The sequence below is a fragment of the Medicago sativa genome, chromosome 1, assembly GCF_051527215.1.
Source record: "Medicago sativa cultivar Bolivia chromosome 1, Bolivia_mono, whole genome shotgun sequence".
NCBI classification, from domain to species: domain Eukaryota; kingdom Viridiplantae; phylum Streptophyta; class Magnoliopsida; order Fabales; family Fabaceae; genus Medicago; species Medicago sativa.
The window spans coordinates 91,689,903-91,709,487 of NC_140749.1; the positions used below are offsets into that span (position 1 = coordinate 91,689,903).

General features: G+C 33.5%; 1 protein-coding gene across 2 annotated transcripts; it reads left to right on the top strand.

The window, feature by feature from the left end:
* The first annotated feature begins 8,940 nt into the window (after window positions 1–8,940).
* WYR (inner centromere protein, ARK-binding region protein) lies at window positions 8,941–19,162 on the top strand. 2 transcript variants are annotated; one of them, XM_085740658.1, is made up of 9 exons: window positions 8,941–9,228; window positions 9,728–11,898; window positions 13,861–15,145; window positions 15,449–15,714; window positions 15,806–16,012; window positions 16,497–16,654; window positions 16,989–17,077; window positions 17,160–17,255; window positions 18,685–19,162. In XM_085740658.1, exons 1-8 carry the CDS (start codon window positions 9,066–9,068, stop codon window positions 17,186–17,188), a joined length of 4,368 nt encoding a protein of 1,455 aa, XP_085596784.1. In that variant the 5' UTR covers window positions 8,941–9,065; the 3' UTR covers window positions 17,189–17,255; window positions 18,685–19,162. The 2 variants fall into 2 exon arrangements, with proteins under 2 accessions (XP_085596784.1, XP_085596785.1); XM_085740659.1 differs by having other exon boundaries at window positions 18,658–18,832.
* Window positions 19,163–19,585: the final 423 nt, after the last annotated feature.

Sequence of the window (19,585 nt, forward strand, 5' to 3'; positions counted from 1 at the left end):
TATGGGGAATTTTTTCGTGGTCTTCGAAATTTTTGGAGCAAAAGTTATTGAGATATCATAGTCACTTCCTGATTGCTTGTTCCTTGTTGATGGAAGGGTGTACCTATTCAACATACTTCTTTTCATCTTGCATCAAAGATGAATCTTATAGATGATGGAGTAAAATTCGTTGGATTCATGTCCTGGAAATATTTTGAATTTAGTCCATCTTTTGTTTTGTAATGCAACGCATTAAGGGCATATGCTTCCTCTGTTAGTTTTCATAGAGGATTTTAAATTGTTGTTTTTTGGGGCATAACCTTTTCTTCTTTTTTTCGGTCAAGGGGGCAACCCTTTTATTCAACAAAAGAAATATAGAAAATAATATTATTTTGTGTTGACATATCAATAATAATATTTCCTCCCTTCTTCAAAAAACATTAATATTACCCTTTTTAGGATGGGGATAACAAGTCCTCAAAACATTTCATTAGTGATAGAAATAAGTTAGATCGGACAAGACTTTACAAGATTTAAGCCTTGAGTGATAGAAATAAGTTAGATCGGGCAAGACTTTACAAGATCTAAGCCTTGAGTGATAAACAAATTTTAGGTTCAATTCTATTAGAGTAAATTACACTTCTCTCCCCTCTTATTCAAAATATATTAGAAAATATTTCACTCGCCTCCCTTGAAAGAAGCTTGAATTACATTCCCCTCCCCTCTTGTGTTAAAATCTACGCTTTAGTCCCTCAATATTTTTTTTATTTCTAATAATCTAGAAGAAAAAAAAAATCAAACACACTTCAAAGAAAAATAGTATTGCGGATCCATTTTAATATAATCAAATTTTGAATACATATTTTTCACTATTTTTTATTCATAATTTCATTAACATTTAGTTTTAAACCCTATTATAAAATATGAAACAACCCCAGATAAAATTAAAATATGTGAAAAATTACTAAAGTCGATTAAGTAGGTTATTTAAAAGTGAATTTTATACTCTAAATTATAAAGTTAATAACAAAATATTTAAATTATAAAGAAACAATTATTTTTTTTGTGGTGGTCGAAGTTTGAACCCCGGACCTTGCATATATTATGCATTGTCCTTACCAATTGAGTTAAGCTCGCGAGAACAATTTATTTATTTTTTAAATAGTGATTCAAAATTATTATATATTATAAAAATAAAAATATTTAAATATGTTAAAATAGATTAAAATGTAGTGCATATTTAATTATTGAGGGATGAGGTTGTAATTCAAGCATCTCATAGGGAAGGGTAGTATAAATTTTACTTTTTACGAGAGCAGAGAATGTATTTTAACATAACAGGGGAGATGAGTGTAATTCAGGCTTCTCTTAGGAGAGGATAGTGTAATTTACTCATTCTACTATGTTACATGTCATAGACTCGTTTTTAAGCCAAAACCTAAACTTTCTAAAAATCTGGTATAATCTATTACTCTTTTGTGTCCCAGACACGTTAATTATTCAATGAATCTAGAAAAAAAATTATTTCTTAATGTGATATTTTTAAATAGATTAACTATCTTTCTTCAAAAAAAAAAAGATTAACTATCTAATCTAATACGATAAAAAGATCAAGTTCTATTTTAAGATCTAACTAGTTACAAACTCGTGCTTCGCACGGGGTGGATTGCTTTTTTTCGGATAATTTTGTTGGCAAACCCATATTTGTTAATACGCTTAAAAGTAAACTGATTCGAAATTTAGATATTACATGCATATAAGTATAAAAAATCATGATCCATAACATATCAAATCTTAGATATGTCTACCATAAACGAAACCATTGCAAAAAAAAATTGTTCCAAAGAAAAAATGAGCAAATGAACGAATATTGCACAAATATTATAAATCTTTATCAAAATATTAATGAAAGTTTGGTTTTCATTGGAACTATTTCACTACAATTTACTCCAGTTACAGTAGCCATTATGAGGGTGTAACATATTCGGGAAGTAGGTCAGATTGTGGCAAACATTGAAATGACAGATAATTATAAACCATAATACAATATTTAGAATACTCTTGCATTACGGATTACAAAATTAAATCTTCAAAATAGCTTGATCACGAGTAACAAATGAAAACATATTTAGTCAGCGGTAGAAACACTTTTCCAATAATAATTGATATCTATCTATAAACCAATGAAAACCCTATTACCATAGCTACTTGATTTATATCATTTTGACTTTCAGCTTCAACGTATATAAATCTTATTTTATTATCTTTTTATCACTTATATATTTAATTTCAACATCGTTTAATCATCACAACATCACAAATATTTTTATTCACGCTGTCATTTAATGATTCCAAATATTTTTATTTCCTTTTTTTAACCTCGCGAATATATACACACATGTAGCTCCGCCAGTGCTGGGTGGGCTACATGTTAACAAAAAGTATTCACATATATTAGAGTGCTTTATTACAGTTTGATGGAAGTAGGAATCGTCCAATGATAGATAGCCAAGTCCAAAAAGTGTTTCAAAGTAAACAACATGATGAAATGATAATAATAAATTAGAAACTACTATTTATATGCAAGTAAGGTTTGTAATGATATTGTAACCGTACATGATTTTGCATATTTCGAAAAGTAGACAAAACTTCCCATGTTTGGTCTCAAGCAAAGGCTATGAGAATAGAGGACTGAAGAATAAGCCTTGTCTATCTTCAATGCAAACCAACTGCAATGATTCATGCCATAATTATATTGTTGTCAGTGGCGTATCCAGGACTCTGAGTCAGGGGGTGCAAATTTTAACTTTACTAGCATGGAAACCCGTGCCAAGCACGGGCTAGAATTCCGTCAAACTTAAGAGATAATATTGCGATGTAGCAAAAGTCGGTTAAAGTTCAACATTAGATGAAAGAGTGCAGGTTGAACATCAAAAGAGTGAAAAACTCATACCTAAGCCTTAAATTTTTGGATGAAATTGTAGTCTCATTTTCACCGTGTGGTTGCCCTTTCTCCAATGAGTTGATCCACATTATTGTTGGCTCCTCCAGAAAGTCCAACCGTGGTATGATATCATGGTTCAACGTTGTAGGGGAGCGAGAGTGTTCTAGGTGGTGGATCACGAACACGGAGAGTCTGACACTTAATGGAGAGATGTTATTGTGTTAAGTGTAAGTTAAAATTTCACATTGTATGCAAGAGTAGATGTGACAAACATATAAATAATATGATCCAAACCGTAATGCCTTGAGACATTGGATGAAGGTGTGATGTTAAGCTCACTCGTGTGATTGCTCTTAGCCTAATGTGATCATACAACTCAATTTTGACTCTCACAGAAGTTCCAATGTTGTGATATTTTTATTTGTTAGTTTTTGAATGTCGTTTTGTTTAATTTTTTTATCTTAAATGTCAAAAAATTATTCAACCTCTGTTATATCTGATTCATTCACTTTTGATCTTTGGTAAGATCTAACAATAGTAAAATGTAGATGTGTTTTGTTGAGATAAAAAATACATACATGTTTATTGGAAATTTTAAATTGTTGTGGCATTTTTTTAATGAGTCTAATATTTTGGTAAGATAATTACAGATTAATTCTTATCTCCTTCAATAAATGTATAATATTACCAATAACTCATTATATACTTTATTCTCTTAGAGAAAAACAATCACTCCTTACTTGTTTCTATTTTCATTTCTCTCATGTTCAAATTCCTTTTTCGTCTTTTTTATTTTTCTAATGAGTAATGATATTTTGACATTCATTTGATGACAACTTTGTTGACAACCTTGCTTTTCTCACTTCTTATTGGTCAAAAATAATGGAGAGAGAAAAAGGAAGAGAGAAGATAACAATATCATGTGAGTATGAGAGAGAAAGTTGTCCAAAAGTTGTCAAAAAGTGGTTGTCAAAATATCATTTCTCTTTTCTAATATACTTTCTCCTTTCTCATGAAAGAAAGGAACAAAAACATTTCTCTATTAAACCACTACCAACCCATATTTTTTAACATGTTACGCCTCTGATCTTATTTGGCTCTCTCACCAGATCAGAAATACGGACTGTCTCACACATATTAGAGATATGTTTATGTGTCATGTGTGAGTTAAACTTCCACCTTGGAAGCAAAAGTATATTGAGAATTATGAATGTGAGATGAGCAATATACATAATGTCTTTCAGGTTTTGTGTGAAGATGTGGTGTCAATCTCATTTTTGGGGTTTCTCTTAGTCAAATATGATGATCAATCCATTATAAGCTCGCTCAAAACTCCAAACACTATGATGAACTATTTTTTTAGTTTTTGGATGTCATTAGTTTAATTTTATTATATTAAATATAAGTTTTTAGATGTTCACTCTCATGAAAGAAAAAAATATCCAATCTCTACTATTTTAAATACCTTCACTTTTGGTCTTTGGTGGGATCTAGTAATAGAAAAATGTAGACATGTTATGTTAAGGTAACAAATCACATACTTATCTCCCTCAAAAAAAAAAAAAAAAATCACATGCTTATCAGACATTTAAAAATGATGTGATATTTTTTTAATTGATTCTCTTTTTGGGTGAAATAATTACTAATAAATCTTCAAATATCTCATAAAATTACCAGTAACCCGCTATATTCCTAACACTTGAATGGATAAAACACACACTTCTTTTTTCCTTTATCATTTCTATTATCTTTAAATAGATTTTTTATGTTCTTTCTTTTTCTAATTTCCTTTCTCTTTTTTATGAAAGATGATCATAAACCTACATCCATATTTTTTACCATGTTGTGCCTCTGGTTGACCTTATTTGACTATGTCACCAGACCTCATGCGTAAGAGTCTCACACTTATGGGAGATATGTTAAAGTGCCAATTGTGACTTAAAATTCCACAATATATGCAAGTAGATCTTTAAAAACATATAAGTGAGATGACCAATATACATAATATTTTAAGGGTTTGGGCGATGATGTGGTGTCAATCTCAGTTGTGTGCTTTGTGATGATCTACCTCGTTGTAGGTGGCCATGAAACTCTAAACATTTTGATGAATTATTTTGTTAGTTTTTTCAACGTTGTTTGTATAATTTTTATATTAAATTGAAGTTTTTTGATGTTGTTCGCTTTTATGCAATATTTTATAATATCAATCTCTATTATTTTAACTTCCTTCAGTTTTGGTCTTCGTTGGGATTTCACGATAGAAGAACGTTGATATGTTATGTTGAGTTGACAAAATACATGTTTATTGAACATTTTTAAATGTTGTGGCGTATTTTTAATTGAGTTTGATTTTTTGGTAAATTGATTACCCAAATATCTCAAACTCCTTCAATAGATATAAAATCACTCTATTTGTTATAACCTCATGGGCAAAACACACAATTCTTATTTTTTTTTTACCACTATCATATCTCTTAATCTCAAATTTATTTTTCATGATCTTCTCTCTTTTTTAATTTTTTTTATCTCTATTCTCATGAAAGATAGGAACATAAACCCCAATCCATTAAATTACATCAATCCACCTTTTTGACCACGTTGTGCCTCAATTTGACCTTATTTGACTGTGTAGTATGTCACATAATTAAGGACACAGAGTCGCACATTGGGGAGAGAGAGAGAGAGTGTGAGAGAGAGAGAGAGAGATGTTAATGTGTTTAATATGAGTTAAAATTTTACAATAGATGGAAGAGTAGATGATGAATAACATATAAGTGAAATAACTCGTATACATGTATCTAAAGATTTTGGATAAATATGTGGTGTCAATCTCATTTGTGTGATTTCTTTTAGTCTGATGTTGAATATAATTCAACGTAAGCTTCATAGGAAGTCCCAGCATTACGATGATTTATTTTTGTTAATTTTTAGGTGTCATTTGTGTTAAGTTTATTATCTTACATTTTAAACTTTTGATGTCATTCACTTTGATGGAATTATTTTTTGCTGAAAGCAATATTTAAAATTCCTTCACTTTTGGTCTTTGGAGGATCTGAAAAAGGAAAAATGTAGATGTGTTATGATGAGTTGACAAAATACACGTTTATTAAGCCAATATCTTAATCCCTTCTTCCTCTTCTTCCTATGTGTCGCTCTCTCTCCCCTTCTTTCTAGAAACCACCACATTGTCCCCTTCTTCCTCTTCTCTCTATCTCTCGCTCTCTCTCCCCTTCTTCTTCTCTCTATCTCTCGCACTCTCCCCATTCATCTCTTATCCCTTTCTTATTCAACATAATAATCCACAACACACAAACCCATCTGGGTTTATGTTTCCACTCAAATTCGTGAGACTCAGTTGGGTTAAGGAGAAACATGATTGCACTGAACCTGTTTGTGAAAATCAATTCCAAATCTGAGTAAATCAATTTCAAATCAAACACTGTTGTTTGTCCTTGTTGATTTGGGTTGAAACAGAGAGAAAATAAAGAGTGAAATTGAACCCAATGTGGTGTGTGAAGAAATCTGAGAGAGATGCAATTTGGGTTGAAAGCAATCTGAGAGAGAGAGAGAGAGACAGAAGAGGGAACAACGGCGGAAACGACGACAAAAACGACGGTGACTGATGCGGTGGTGTGGTGTTGAAGGAAGAGGAGACGACGACGACAGTTGTGGTGGCTGCGGTGCTGTTGAATTGGAGAGGAGACGAAGGTGATTGATGCGGAGTTGAAGGAAACAAAGCAAGCGTGAAAGGGTGGGAGTTTAGATATGGAAGATGAGGATCTGTGTTGTGTGTTGTTGCTGTGTTGTGTTTGTTGTTGTGTTGTGATTGTGTTGTTTCTGGAAAAGAAAAGGTATAGGGGGAAAGAAAATGAAGAGGCTTTGGTTAGATTTGATTGGATCCAATGTTTCGTTTTTATTGATTTTTATGAATTGATTTAGTTTTTATTGATTTTTATGAAGTGATGAAAGGAAATGTTTAATTTTTTTGAGTTTTTTCAATTTTTTATTTTTCTGGATTTTTATGATGAAGATGATGAATTTTTCTGGGTTTAGTGATAAAGAAGATGGATTTTTCTGGGTTTGATGATGAAGGGGATGAATGTTAACGTTTTTCAATTAAAAACTGACGGAGTGGATTTAATTGGCGGACAGAGCTGATTTAGAGGACCATTTTGAGACTTTATTATTTAAAGGACCAAAGTGAAATTTCATAATTATTTAAAGGACCAAATATGTAATTAAGCCTAAAAAATAAGACCTAGAAGACATGAAGGTCCATTATATAAACATGTTCCTTTGGTGGGGAAAACTTTTGCAGTCTTCAATTGTCTTACTATAAACAGTTCAATACCAAAGCAGTGAAGGAAATTTTAGCTCTAATTTTTCGAGTGTTTCAGTGTCTGCTATTTTTTTCCAATTTAACTTCCACCGAAATAATGGAAAATTGAAAAACTAACGGAAACCTTTGATTTATTATTAGTTATAAGAATTCCATGCCATAAAGTTTATTAAAACTGCCTATGATAATACAAAAAAGAAAAAGAAGCAACAATTACGCTTTAAGTGACAAAAGATGCTCACAGCAACTCCAAACAATTGCAAACCCATCAGATGAAGAAGTAGCCCTACCAAGTTCATCCATAACAATCAGACTCTTGCATTTGACAATAATTGAAACTCACACATACTACCAGTGTATAAAATTTTAATAAAACATCTCTCTACACACACACATATATATATATATATATATATATATACACTATCAAATGAGATGAGCTTTTATAATGAGAGGTGAGAGCATTAATTATTGACTATTAGATTTGAATGGACGGTTAAGATTGAAATGTGCTCCCTCTTTTTTAGTATACGACTCTTCTTCTCTCTGTTGTACCACTTCACTGACTATCATTCTTCCTCTATTCATTTGACAATAGATTTTCTTATAATTCTATGGAGAAGAATTAAAAGTAATTGTCAATAAGTAAAAATAATTGTGAAAAATTGGAGAAAAATTGCTCCATACTTTGCTAAAAATAAGATATAACCAGATGTAGCTACCCATTGGAATAATAAACCCTTGTTCCTTTTTGATTCAGAACTTTTCTTCACTTACGCTCCTCTTGTGATATCGATTATCATGGCTTTCTATTTCCTCAATTTTTTTATAGCCAGATCTTGTGTTGAATAAACTAGCAAATTTTTAATTAGTGTAGATTGAGATAATTAAAACTATAACAATAATTTTGCAAAAATATAATTTATTTTATTAGCCCAACTTGTCGAAAGAGAAAGTGCATGGAAGAATTCAGAGAGAAAGTAATGGGAAGCCATGAAGCGTTGCCGGACTGAATGAAGAAGAAGAAGGATCGCGTAGAAAAATAAAAATCAAGTGCTCTATCTAAATCTGAACACATTCTAATCTTAACCGTCCATTCAAATTCAATGGTCAATAATTAATGCTCTCACCTCTCATTATAAAAGCTCCATACATTTGAAGGATTAGCTTTGAGCAAGTGCAAATTTAATCAACGAGTTTGGCATCGTCAATATCACAGATCTGGAGACATGAGTATTCTAAAGACTTAAACATAGTCATATTTGTATGCATAGATACTTTCCTTCTCTTCCCTTCAATTATCATGGTTGGTGGCTTAGTCCATTCACCATTCTGGGCACAAACTAAAGGTTATTTTGCTTTCTATAATCGCTGTTTTTTTTGTTTTCAATTGTAAATATACTCTGATGTTTTTTCCTAACACACCTTGTGCTAGAGAAGACTTTTTGTTGTGGTAATATATTTCATTTTAAGCTCTTAAAAAAAACATTGATGATGTAAGTTTGTTCACATATTCATCATTTTTTTATCGATTTTGAATTTTGATTGTATCGGTATTATCAATCTTACATTTACTTTTGTAAAAAAAAAATAAATTGATATTATGAAATAACCATATGCACTTTTAAACCCAAATGATGATGTGTGATATAGCAATAACGGAAACACTTTATCGTCTACTCTAATCCAACGTTCCAAAAATTAAATTTCCCCAAATTTGAAATTCGAAATGCGCCAAACACATACCTATCTCTCTTCTTCTCACTCCACCCTCCGGTGCTGACATCATCGACGCTGTGAACAATGTCGGCGATCGAGAAACACTTCGTTCAGATCTTCGATCGGAAAAAGCGAATCATCGAGCATGCTCGTCAGGAATCTCGTCTTTGGGAGCATCACCTTCTTCCTAAACTCATCCTCAACGGAATTCCTCCTCCTCCATGGCTCACTCACTCAGATCCCAAAGGTTCTCTCTCTCTCTCTCTCTCTCTCTCGATTTTCACTTGTTAGCAGGAATTAGGGTTTACAGTGAAATTATGAGGGAGAAATTGCAATTTTCATTTCGTTTTAGGTTTATAAGATTTTACATGCATTATAGTGATATTGGATAGTAATTAACTCCAACTGTTATTATTTTCTGTTAGATCCTTGATTCTGTTAAGTGGAGCATTTTATATTTTGCTTAATTTTGAAAATCTGAAATCTAGTGGTTTAAATCTATGCACATTGATATGAATGATATTTTAATTTTCAGTTACGATATGGATTTTCTTGTTTTCTGTTTTATATAGTTTCAATAGAAGAATCTGTCAAATACCATAGTGGCTAATTATTATTATTACGAAGATTAATTTGCACAATAAGGTTTAGTAAGGTCACTTATTTTGTTGCAACAAATTCTAAGCCGATTTTACGTTGGGAAATTTGATCCTGATTTGTTATACATCTTTTTGCATTGTATACAGATTTAAACAGACATGAAGTTGTGTCTGAAGGTTTACTATCACGAACACAATTTGGAATTCCTTTCACTGGTCAACAATGCAGTCTATACAGCAATCTGGATGCTGTTTTCAATGATGTTCAGTATCCTGTTGGTTTACGCAATGAAGTCTGTGCTTTTAAAAATGACGGTGATACGGGGCGCAGGCTTTCAATTTTGCCGGATTGCTCGGTCAACAATGCTGGATGTGCTTCAAGTGATCCTCCAGAATTGGATTCAGGGGCCATTTCACCTCAGAATCAGATAGAACCAAGAGTCTCTGAGAGTTTCCATGACCCAGTAGTGTCACTAGCAAAGTTGCAAAGGTCAAGGTCGAGGCAGAAGGCTCTCGAGGAACGTAACAGTGCAAAAGCATCCAAACGGTTGTCAGGAGATGGTGATAATGCTGGTGATTGGACTGCTGCAGCTACAGGTTCTGCACCGCCGTCTCTACAAGAAGACCATATCAAGGATTTAAGCTTGGTCAATGAGTTTCAACCCAACAGCCAAGGAGAAGGAGAAATTTCAGTGAATTCTGCAGAGAAGGAGAACATTGCTGAAGTTGGTGCTTCTAGAAATACAAGGGCTGTTACTAGTCAAACAAAAGAAGGGCAGTTGATCTCTTCCAGTATAGACGGTGGGTCTTTACTTGCAGAGTCATTATACATTAAAGCAGATGTGGCTGAAAAGGACTTGGATGTCCAAGAAAATATAGCATCTGATGTGAATTCCACTGATAATGCCGAGCACAGATCTGCTGCAACTAATGCCAAAGTTCATCTTGATTTTGATGGATTAGTTGATAACGAACCTTCTTGTTTGGGGTCAAGACTCACTACTGCCAACACTAAGGTTAGGGAGGATGCTTCCGTCTTAAGGCTTTCCCCTGATTTCGCTGTGTCTGTGATTCCTAAGCAACTTGTTTTTGATGATGGCGAAGAGACCAATAGGGATGGAATAAATAGCCTTGATTTGAAAGAAGGATGCCGGAGAATGTCACCAGATAAAGAACCGCCGGCTTTGTCAGAACCATTGAAGTTACTCGATGACATCCAGGAAGTTCTGGCAGATTCTTTTTCTGAAGCAGTTACTGAAAATGGTTTGCTTAGACACTCAGACAAAAGTGTCACAAACTTTAACGCTAGGTTTTCATCTGGTTCTCCTACTGATGACACGAATGTTGATTTGGCACGGCAGGCCCCAAATACCATTTGCCCGGGTCAAAATGGTGACTTATTGCCGCAGGCGCTGCTCAGTAACGGAAAAGTTACCAGTTTTTCAACTGACTGCCATAATTTCATAAGTTCCACAGATAGTTTTACTAATAATGTGGAGCATTCATGCTCTCAGCATAAGAGAAGGAAGGTTGAAATTGAAACAGAGAAATTTCTTCCTGACTCTACACTCATGGCAGAAAAGCTAGTTGATTCCATTGGCCAAAGGCCTGCAAGTGGAACCTCGAGTATCAAAGAAGACAATCCCGAGGCTGTCATTGTCATTGAAGGATGCCGGAGAATGTCACCAAATAAAGAACCGCCGGCTTTGTCAGAACCATTGAAGTTACTCGATGACATACAGGAAGTTCTGGCAGATTCTTTTTCTGAAGCAGTTACTGAAAATGGTTTGCTTAGACATTCAGACAAAAGTGTCACAAACTTTAACGCTAGGTTCTCATCTGGTTCTCCTACTGATGACACAAATGTTGATTTGGCACAACAGGCCCCAAATACCATTTGCTCGGGTCAAAATGGTGACTTATTGCCGCAGGCGCTGCTCAGTAACGGAAAAGTTACCAGTTTTTCAACTGACTGCCATAATTTCAAAAATTCCACAGATAGTTTTACTAATAATGTGGAGCATTCATGCTCTCAGCATAAGAGAAGGAAGGTTGAAATTGAAAAAGAGAAATTTCTTCCTGACTCTACACTCTTGGCGGAAAAGCTAGTTGATTCCATTGACCAAAGGCCTGCAAATGGAACCTCAAGTATCAAAGAAGACAATCCTGAGGCTGTCATTGAAGTTCAACATTTGGCACATGATCAGGCGGATGATATAGGAGATCAACATGCTAGTAATAGCCCAACAGATGTGATGGAAGATACCAAGGAAAGTCAAAAAATGGAAGGGTCTTCAGTTAAAGTGAGAAAAGAAGAGGTAAATATATTATGTTCTACATTATAAATAATATATTTCAATATTTTTTTTTTTATGCACCCAAAGTAGATATGAATTGTCCGTATATCTTGCGATAACAGAGTTGGTGTCATTCAAAATTTAATATCAAATTGTACGTCTGGGAGTCTTGGTTAACATCTTTGCCGCTGTAATTGTCATGCAGTTTTGGCCGAGACATTGCCAGATTTACTTTATTATGATCATGCATTTCTTTGAAAGCTATTTTAAATAAAATTTATATACCACAAGTTATAAAAATAAAAAGCAGAAAGTTTTTAACTCCATTTGAAATATTTGCAAGGATAGAGAGTAATGAAACAGCAGAGCGGTGGGAAGATAGCCCAGTTACTAGAGAATCCAAGATTAAAACTCAGTCTACATACATTGTGGCCTAGCCTTGTTTTGTACTAGTTGAAAAATGTAGTACAGCTGTAGCTTTTTTCATGTTATCCTTAATCAAATATAGAAGCAATACCTAGGCTTTGTTTGGGAGTTTGGAGGGTATTTGGGGGGGGGGGGGGGGGGGGGGGTGGGTTAATTTTTTATTCATAATACAAAACCCCCCTCATTTCAGGGAACTCAAAAATTGTATTGGAGGGTTTATATGAATTTTTAAAATTCGATCTATGTTGTTATAATTTTCTTAAAATTAAAAATATATTAATTAATAATAAGCATTAGTTTATAATTATCTAAAAAATTGCTCTTTCAAAAAATGCGAAAGATTTCTCCATTTCTCTATATATTTCTCACCCTCCTTTCCCCTCCCCTCCAAACTCCCAAACAAAGCCTTAGTATTTATGTAATAGAGTGAAAATGAAATAAATAGGCTGCGTTCAGTAAAGCCGATTCCAATAGAAATGAAGAATAAATCCTTAAAGCCAATAAAGCCTTAAATAAAAACTCTAGTAATCCCATCTAGGGGGAAACATCATTTTAACTGTTGTTTCCCAATAACTTCGGTAAGCAAATTATCTACATTGAATTGAAAAAAAAATCTTAATATATGTTTTCACATTGTTTTATTTTTCTTCCAACTTTTGGCATCTTCGTTGTTTAAAATTAGCCGAGAGTAAACAACACATTTTAAAGCAATTGAGCAAGGGGAAAAGTTGAATTTGAGTTTTGATTACCCTTTTGTATTGAAATATAGTAGTTCTATGCAATGATACTATAGAAATATATACTCAAAACTATAGTAATGGAACTCTTCATTTCTTTTGAGAAATGAAGAGGATCCCTACTTAGATTAGAGGATGGGAGGGAACAAGGATAAAGGGAGAGGTTCAAGGGAGCATCCTCAGTTGGTTAATAGAAATGAATCTTATCAACTGTAACAGTAACTTTGATGCAAGCTGGTATTAATTTAGGAAAGAGAAATTGAAAACATGCAAGCTACTGATTTAACCTGGCATTGGTTCTTTAGACTGGAATTTCATTGTGTACATATATATCATTTTCAATTTGTCTGTATTAAAAGGAATATCAACTAGTTTTTTATTCATTTCCTTGTCATAAATTGTGACACTTCACAGCCTTATAGCATGAGCCATCTCTTCTAAAATCAGACAGTTTCATTATCAGGCTAGTTTCTAAAGTTATTGTTTGGGGATAACCAGTGAAAGACTATTTTCCATGAGCTGGATTTTGAATAATAAAAGTTGAGGCAAATGAGAATGAATTTTTCTATTGATTTATAAATATTACACTTAAATATCTGCCAAGTTTTTTCTGGCTCTCTATTTGTCATTAGCTTGTTTTAAAATCATTGTATTTAACTAGAGCTGCACTGCCAACTGAACATTGATAGAATTCTGTAATCTCCTACTCTGCAACGAATATATAAATTAATACGTGCAGGTGTATAGTTATAAAAGTTGCTTTTCCATTTTACTTGATTTGTCTGAGTAGATTGTGCTTCAATGATTTTCCTGTTAGCAGAAACTTATATTGGATGGAAGAGGCCGAAGCTCAGACACCCTTATGTTGCCAGAAGCAAATCCCTTCAGTTTTAGTATTGACTCAATGAGGTTCAGCATGGACGAGAAGGCGGGGTCATGGCATCTTGAGGTTAATTCTGGACAAGATAGTGCAGAGCATCTGACTTGTGTTGAAAGAAGCACTTCAAGTAGAAGAATCAATCCCGGAGGTGATACTGAATTCTCAGACGGTTTGTCTGTTTCTCCAGGATTACAAGATTTGAATTTGATTGGTACAGGCGAAGCTTTACCAGAGTTCGAAGGGTTCCTTATGCAAACAGATAATGTGCAACCATGCACTGCTCGAGACGAAATGGAATTGGAAAGTATGAGTCTTCCTAGTAACTCCGGAGATTATACATCACTTGGTAGATCTAGATTCATACATTCTCCATCATGCTATTCTTCTACTCCATACAAGTTGCATAGCCTAGCAAACCTTTATCAGTCTTTACCTAATGGACTTCTGGAGGGATATGGTCTAAGGACTTCCCGTCCTGCGAATGATGGGAGTCCAAGGTCCCTTTCTGATTGCCGACCAAATTGTAATGGTCGGTTTACATCTTCGGTACAAACTCTTTGGGATCGATTTAATTCGAATTTCGGCAGTTCAGGAAAGCGTAAGAGTTCAAAACCAGAGCTACCCTGCATTAGTGAAGAAAATGAAAATGTTGATGAGATTGCTGGTACATTCCAAAAAGGCATTGGTTCAGAAGGAATAACAAGGTCAATTGCCAGGGGACTACTAGCTGATATTGTAGATAACGCCGAGTCAAAAATAAAGATTGTAGATAATGCAAACCCTTCAACATCAGTTTTACAAGATGCATTAGCTAGTGGACGTAAGGATTCTTTGAGCTCAGAATTTAACTTTGACGGGACTCCCAATAAAATAAAAAAGAAACCTGACATGCAGAATGGAAATGGGATAAGATTTGCAAATAAGGGGAAGGAAAACAAGATTGTAGTAAATGGTGCCAAAAGGAACTCTGAATCAGTACGTAAAAGATCCAGTAGGTCAAAGTTATCTGGAAAAAATAGTATGAAAGATCCAGTAAATGGTGCCAAGAGAAACTCCGAATCAGTACGTAAAAGATCCAGTAAATCAAATTTATCTGGAAAAATTAGTTTGAAACAACGATGTCCCACTTTTTCTGGAGGGAAGTCTACACGCAGTAATATTGTATCCAATCTTACTTCCTTTATTCCATTAGTGCAGCAAAAACAAGCGGCAGCGGTTTTTACAGGTAAATGGTAGTTATTTAAAAATGAAATTTGTTTTTCTAATATATGGGTTGCCTCTTTTGGATTTTGCGCACAATATTGTCAATGGTGGATGACCAAAATTCCACCAGATAAATGTGGGTTTGATCCATGGCTTTCAAAAATTGCTTATGGCGGCTGGCACAAAATACGCCACCCTATTCCGCCATGGTTCTGCCCTGAACTTTTATGTAACAACAATGAGTACAAAATTACCATCTTAACATAGAAATACAAATGATTGATCTTTCTTATAGTTATTTTAACCTTAACATGTGAACATGTAGGCAAGAGAAATATCAAAGTGCCTTCTCTGATTAAAGCTGAGGCTGCCAAGCGTAATGCTGACATTAAAGCGAATGAGCAAAAGAAGAGGAAGGAGTTCATGATGGAGCAGCAGAAGAAAAAGAAGGAGGAAGAAGAAATTGCAGCTAAAGAAAAAAAACAAAGGGAAATTGAAGAGAAAAAGGAGAAAGATAGAAAAAGGAAGGCTGTTAATGACATGAAGCTGCAAGAGCATGGGAAGATACATGCGAAGAAAGCTAGAGCTGCAGTAAAATGCCTCTTTTGTCAATAAAATTGTTTTTATCTCTCTTTCTCTTTTGATTTTGTGAAAAGGCTAATATATAGATTTTCTGGTCTAGGGTGAAGAAGTCCATGAAAGCAGGAAAATTATAGAAGGAAGAGACAATTGTAACAACTTGCTACTGCAAGAGAATAATAGACAAGGCAATGTGCAGAAAATTTCAGAAACTGAACCTTTGACCATCAGCGATTCAGCCAATAACATAACCAAGGAAAGCTGTTATGATAAGTCAGAATCTGTGAGCGAATGTGCCAATAAAGGAAAGGTAAAATGATTTTCTGATGCTCTATTCTATGTTATCTTTAACAATCATACTTGGAAGGATTTCATAGCAGTTTTGTCCCGGCTAGGAAAAATCTTTTCCAGTTCTATACAAGAAGTTCTTTTCTTCTAACAATGCAGGCTGCTTATTTTTTAGTCAGTCAAATAATGCCAATGCTTTTTGTTTTAATTGCTGTTAATATTAATTGTTTAAAGCCAACTGTTTCCTAGTATTTATAGTGCTCAACAATTATTTGAAGGGATATATGATTTATCCACTTTTGTTTTTGAAGGATATGATTTATCCACTTGGTGTTAAACTGTTTAACCAAACATAATTCTCTCGTGTAATGACTTCAGCTTGTACGTGTGCTTAGCAGGGCTTGACTGAATACTATTCTTTACAATGATCTTCTGGAGTCTTATATTCTTTAATATGTGTCATTTGGTTCCTTTATAACCATTGTGAGATTTAAATATCTTTATAGGCGAAAATGGTTGATTTGATCAAAGCTGTTGAAGACAATGACTCTATCATCAAAAACTCACTTCAAGAGCAATCATACGAGATGTCTCCATATAGATCAGATGATGATGAAGATGATGATGATGTACCAAATAACAAGTTTATGCCATCATGGGCAAGGTTTGTTGTGACTGTTCAAGTTTTTGTAGCGTACCCATTTAATAATGTTATGGTGCCTTCTCTCAATGTGATTTTTGGGTTTTCAACCTTTCATGGCGCATGTGCTTTTGTGGAGCATTTTTTAATTCAAACTGTAACAAGGAAAATAAATTAAATAAAAGCTTTAAAAGCAATATGTGGTTGGCACCAATAATATTAATTGTGCAAAATAGGTACCCCTGTTTGGGTTCTGGAAATAATGCACCAGATAGATTTACTATTGCTTGATAACAAAATAATAAAGAAATTTCGGCTTATCCATTTACCTAAAAACTTTTTTGGTTGCTTTCTGCAGTAAGCATAGCCTGTCAATGATTATTTCTTCCCAGAAAATGGACCCGGAAACAATATTTCCCCGGCAAAGTTTTTGCGATATTGCAAAAGGTAACTTCAAATGTTGATTTTATTATTTATTTTATATATATTAGTTGTCTACAAACTAAGCACCAATTGCATTCTTTTATAGTTCTCCTACCTCGGAGGCTTCTGTTATAGTACCAACTCAGGAATCAGGACGTAGTGATTCTTCCATGCATTTCACAATAAGGGATTTTGTGTTAAGGTATGCTGTCTCTTGACATCTTATACCTTGTTTGCATGGAAAACAACATTGTATTTCCTTTTAATTCTTGGTAAGCATTTGGTTATTCTAAGGGTCATACTTTGTTTTAATATTCTCAGTTTGGAGACTACTTGTAAATAATACTGCCATTGCCATTGCTATCTTCCTTAGAAGAATTGCATATTTACTAATGCAAGCCCACATCACTAAATAAGTTGAACTCAAACTGATTATCGCGATTATACTAATTATGTCATACTTTGTTTCCCGAACATCAATTGCATGTTTTTTTTAAAAGGACATTAATTGCATGCTGAAGGTGTGTTTGAGTGTCTGATGTGTGTTAGATGCCAACACTTGTATGACATATGTCACACTATATTCCAATGTAATAATATAAAACTAATTTTTTGGTTCAGACACTTTGAAGACATGCTGTGGAATGTGGATATAGATTGAGATTGGCTAACTTTGTAGACATGCCGTTAATATAAAACTTCTCACCTTAGCTACTTTCTCTTTCATCTTATCTCTCATGAAACACTTTAGTAAAATGCACTAAAGTCACCGTGACTAATCCCAATCCACGTGGATAGAGTTCCAACTTTAGCCACCACTTCAATTTTGTTGGACATTAAAAAGAGACATGAATGATACCAGAATTTTTTATTTTTTGCAGTTCATCTCGCATAAGGAATTCGTGTGCATATAGTGGAAGGTTTAAATTTCGATAAGAAAAGTGTGGAAGGTTTTTAAATTTGTAACTAGAAATCTTCCACTTGTTTCAAGTTGGATAATTGTTCCTTTTTTCATGAGATTTAACTATTTTTTAATTAATAATTTAAGTAATATTATAAAATAGATAAAATAGTTAATAAAATGTTTTTAATGAAGGTTAAATTTTAAAAGGGAAAAAAATCTATGTATTCTTGTATATGTACAGAATAGATAAATGAACATAATTGATCGTGATTGTTGAATTATGATTCTTATATTAAAAAATATGTTGATTAAAAATAACGCCTTAATTTATTTTCAATTTTAAAAGAAGCCAAGTTACTCTTTACTCTGTTGGCCAACATGGCTAAGATTAATGAAAAACAAGTTACAACTTTGTTACACCAACACTTCTACACTTGTGATGAAGGTGGTTCAAAACCTGACACCGACATATATATGTGATTACATTTTATTAATTTTTTTAAAATTTGCACGAATGTTTATATGTCCATGTTGTGTCTGATGTCCGTGTTAGTGTTTCATAGCTACGCTTTATGTACAGTTGAGGACTTGTGACTAAATGACTTGCCAATGGTTTTTGCCTGTTTTATACAATATAAAAACCTTCTAATGAAGATGAAGAAACAACTTTATAATGTATAATTATCTAATCTAATAATAGACTTGGTCTGTTGTATACTTGTGGCAGTTTTTTGTAGAGCATCTTTACGGATTAAGGCGTAGCTGCAAAGATGATTAGAGGATCCCTGCGCAATCTTTTCTGGAGTTGAGCAATGAGTTCCAATCAATATTTTGATGCACCCTCAAGTCTGCTGCTGCTTACGATTTTTTTTTTTTTTTTTTTTTTTATGTGTCCTTTTGTATAGTTACCTTGTTAATTGTAAAAGAAGTCAAATATATATATATATATATATATATATATGTATGTATGTATGTATGTGTGTGTGTGTGTGTGTGTGTGTGTGTGTGTGTGTGTGTGTGTGTCTCTGTGTGTGTGTGTGTGTCTCTGTATATGTATGTATGTATGTATGAAATTCATTGTTAAATTGTTAAGACAAACCGAAGCGAGGAGTTATATCTTTCAAGGCCCTTGAACATGACAACTGTTACGTCAGAATGTAAACGTTGATTGGCATGCATAGAATGTACAAGCTCTTTGGTAGTAATGTGAATGTTGATTTATGATTCTTATATTAAAAAATATGTTGATTTATGATCAACTAAGCTAGTAAAAAGTTTCGGATATTTTAAGCTGGATAATGATTTGTGTATCCATACACCAATTCAAGAGCTTGTGATAGATGTTAAAGATAAAAACAAAATGAGGTGTTTGAAAATTATGGGTGTTTATGTATAAATACTCGTTTAAATTTGAGCAGATAAAATGCACGCTCGTTTTGTTTATTATTTTTTTGACAATTGTATGAACTAACAAAGAAGGTTTTGAATAACCTCGTCGTAGTGTGAGTTCTTGCACTAACGAGGCATATATCAAGTAAATGCTCTAAAATAAACTTGTTTCATTAGTAGTCGTCAAAATTCAAACGCTAGAACTGGAGAGAGGAAATAGCTCATTCAAAATATGTACA

Coding starts and splice junctions, on each gene's coding strand:
- WYR (XM_085740658.1), top strand. CDS start 9,066: ATGTCGGCGATCGAGAAACACTTCGTTCAGATCTTCGATCGGAAAAAG. Junction 16,655..16,988: donor TTTATGCCATCATGGGCAAG/GTTTGTTGTGAC, acceptor TGCTTTCTGCAG/TAAGCATAGCCTGTCAATGA. Junction 17,078..17,159: donor TTTTTGCGATATTGCAAAAG/GTAACTTCAAAT, acceptor ATTCTTTTATAG/TTCTCCTACCTCGGAGGCTT.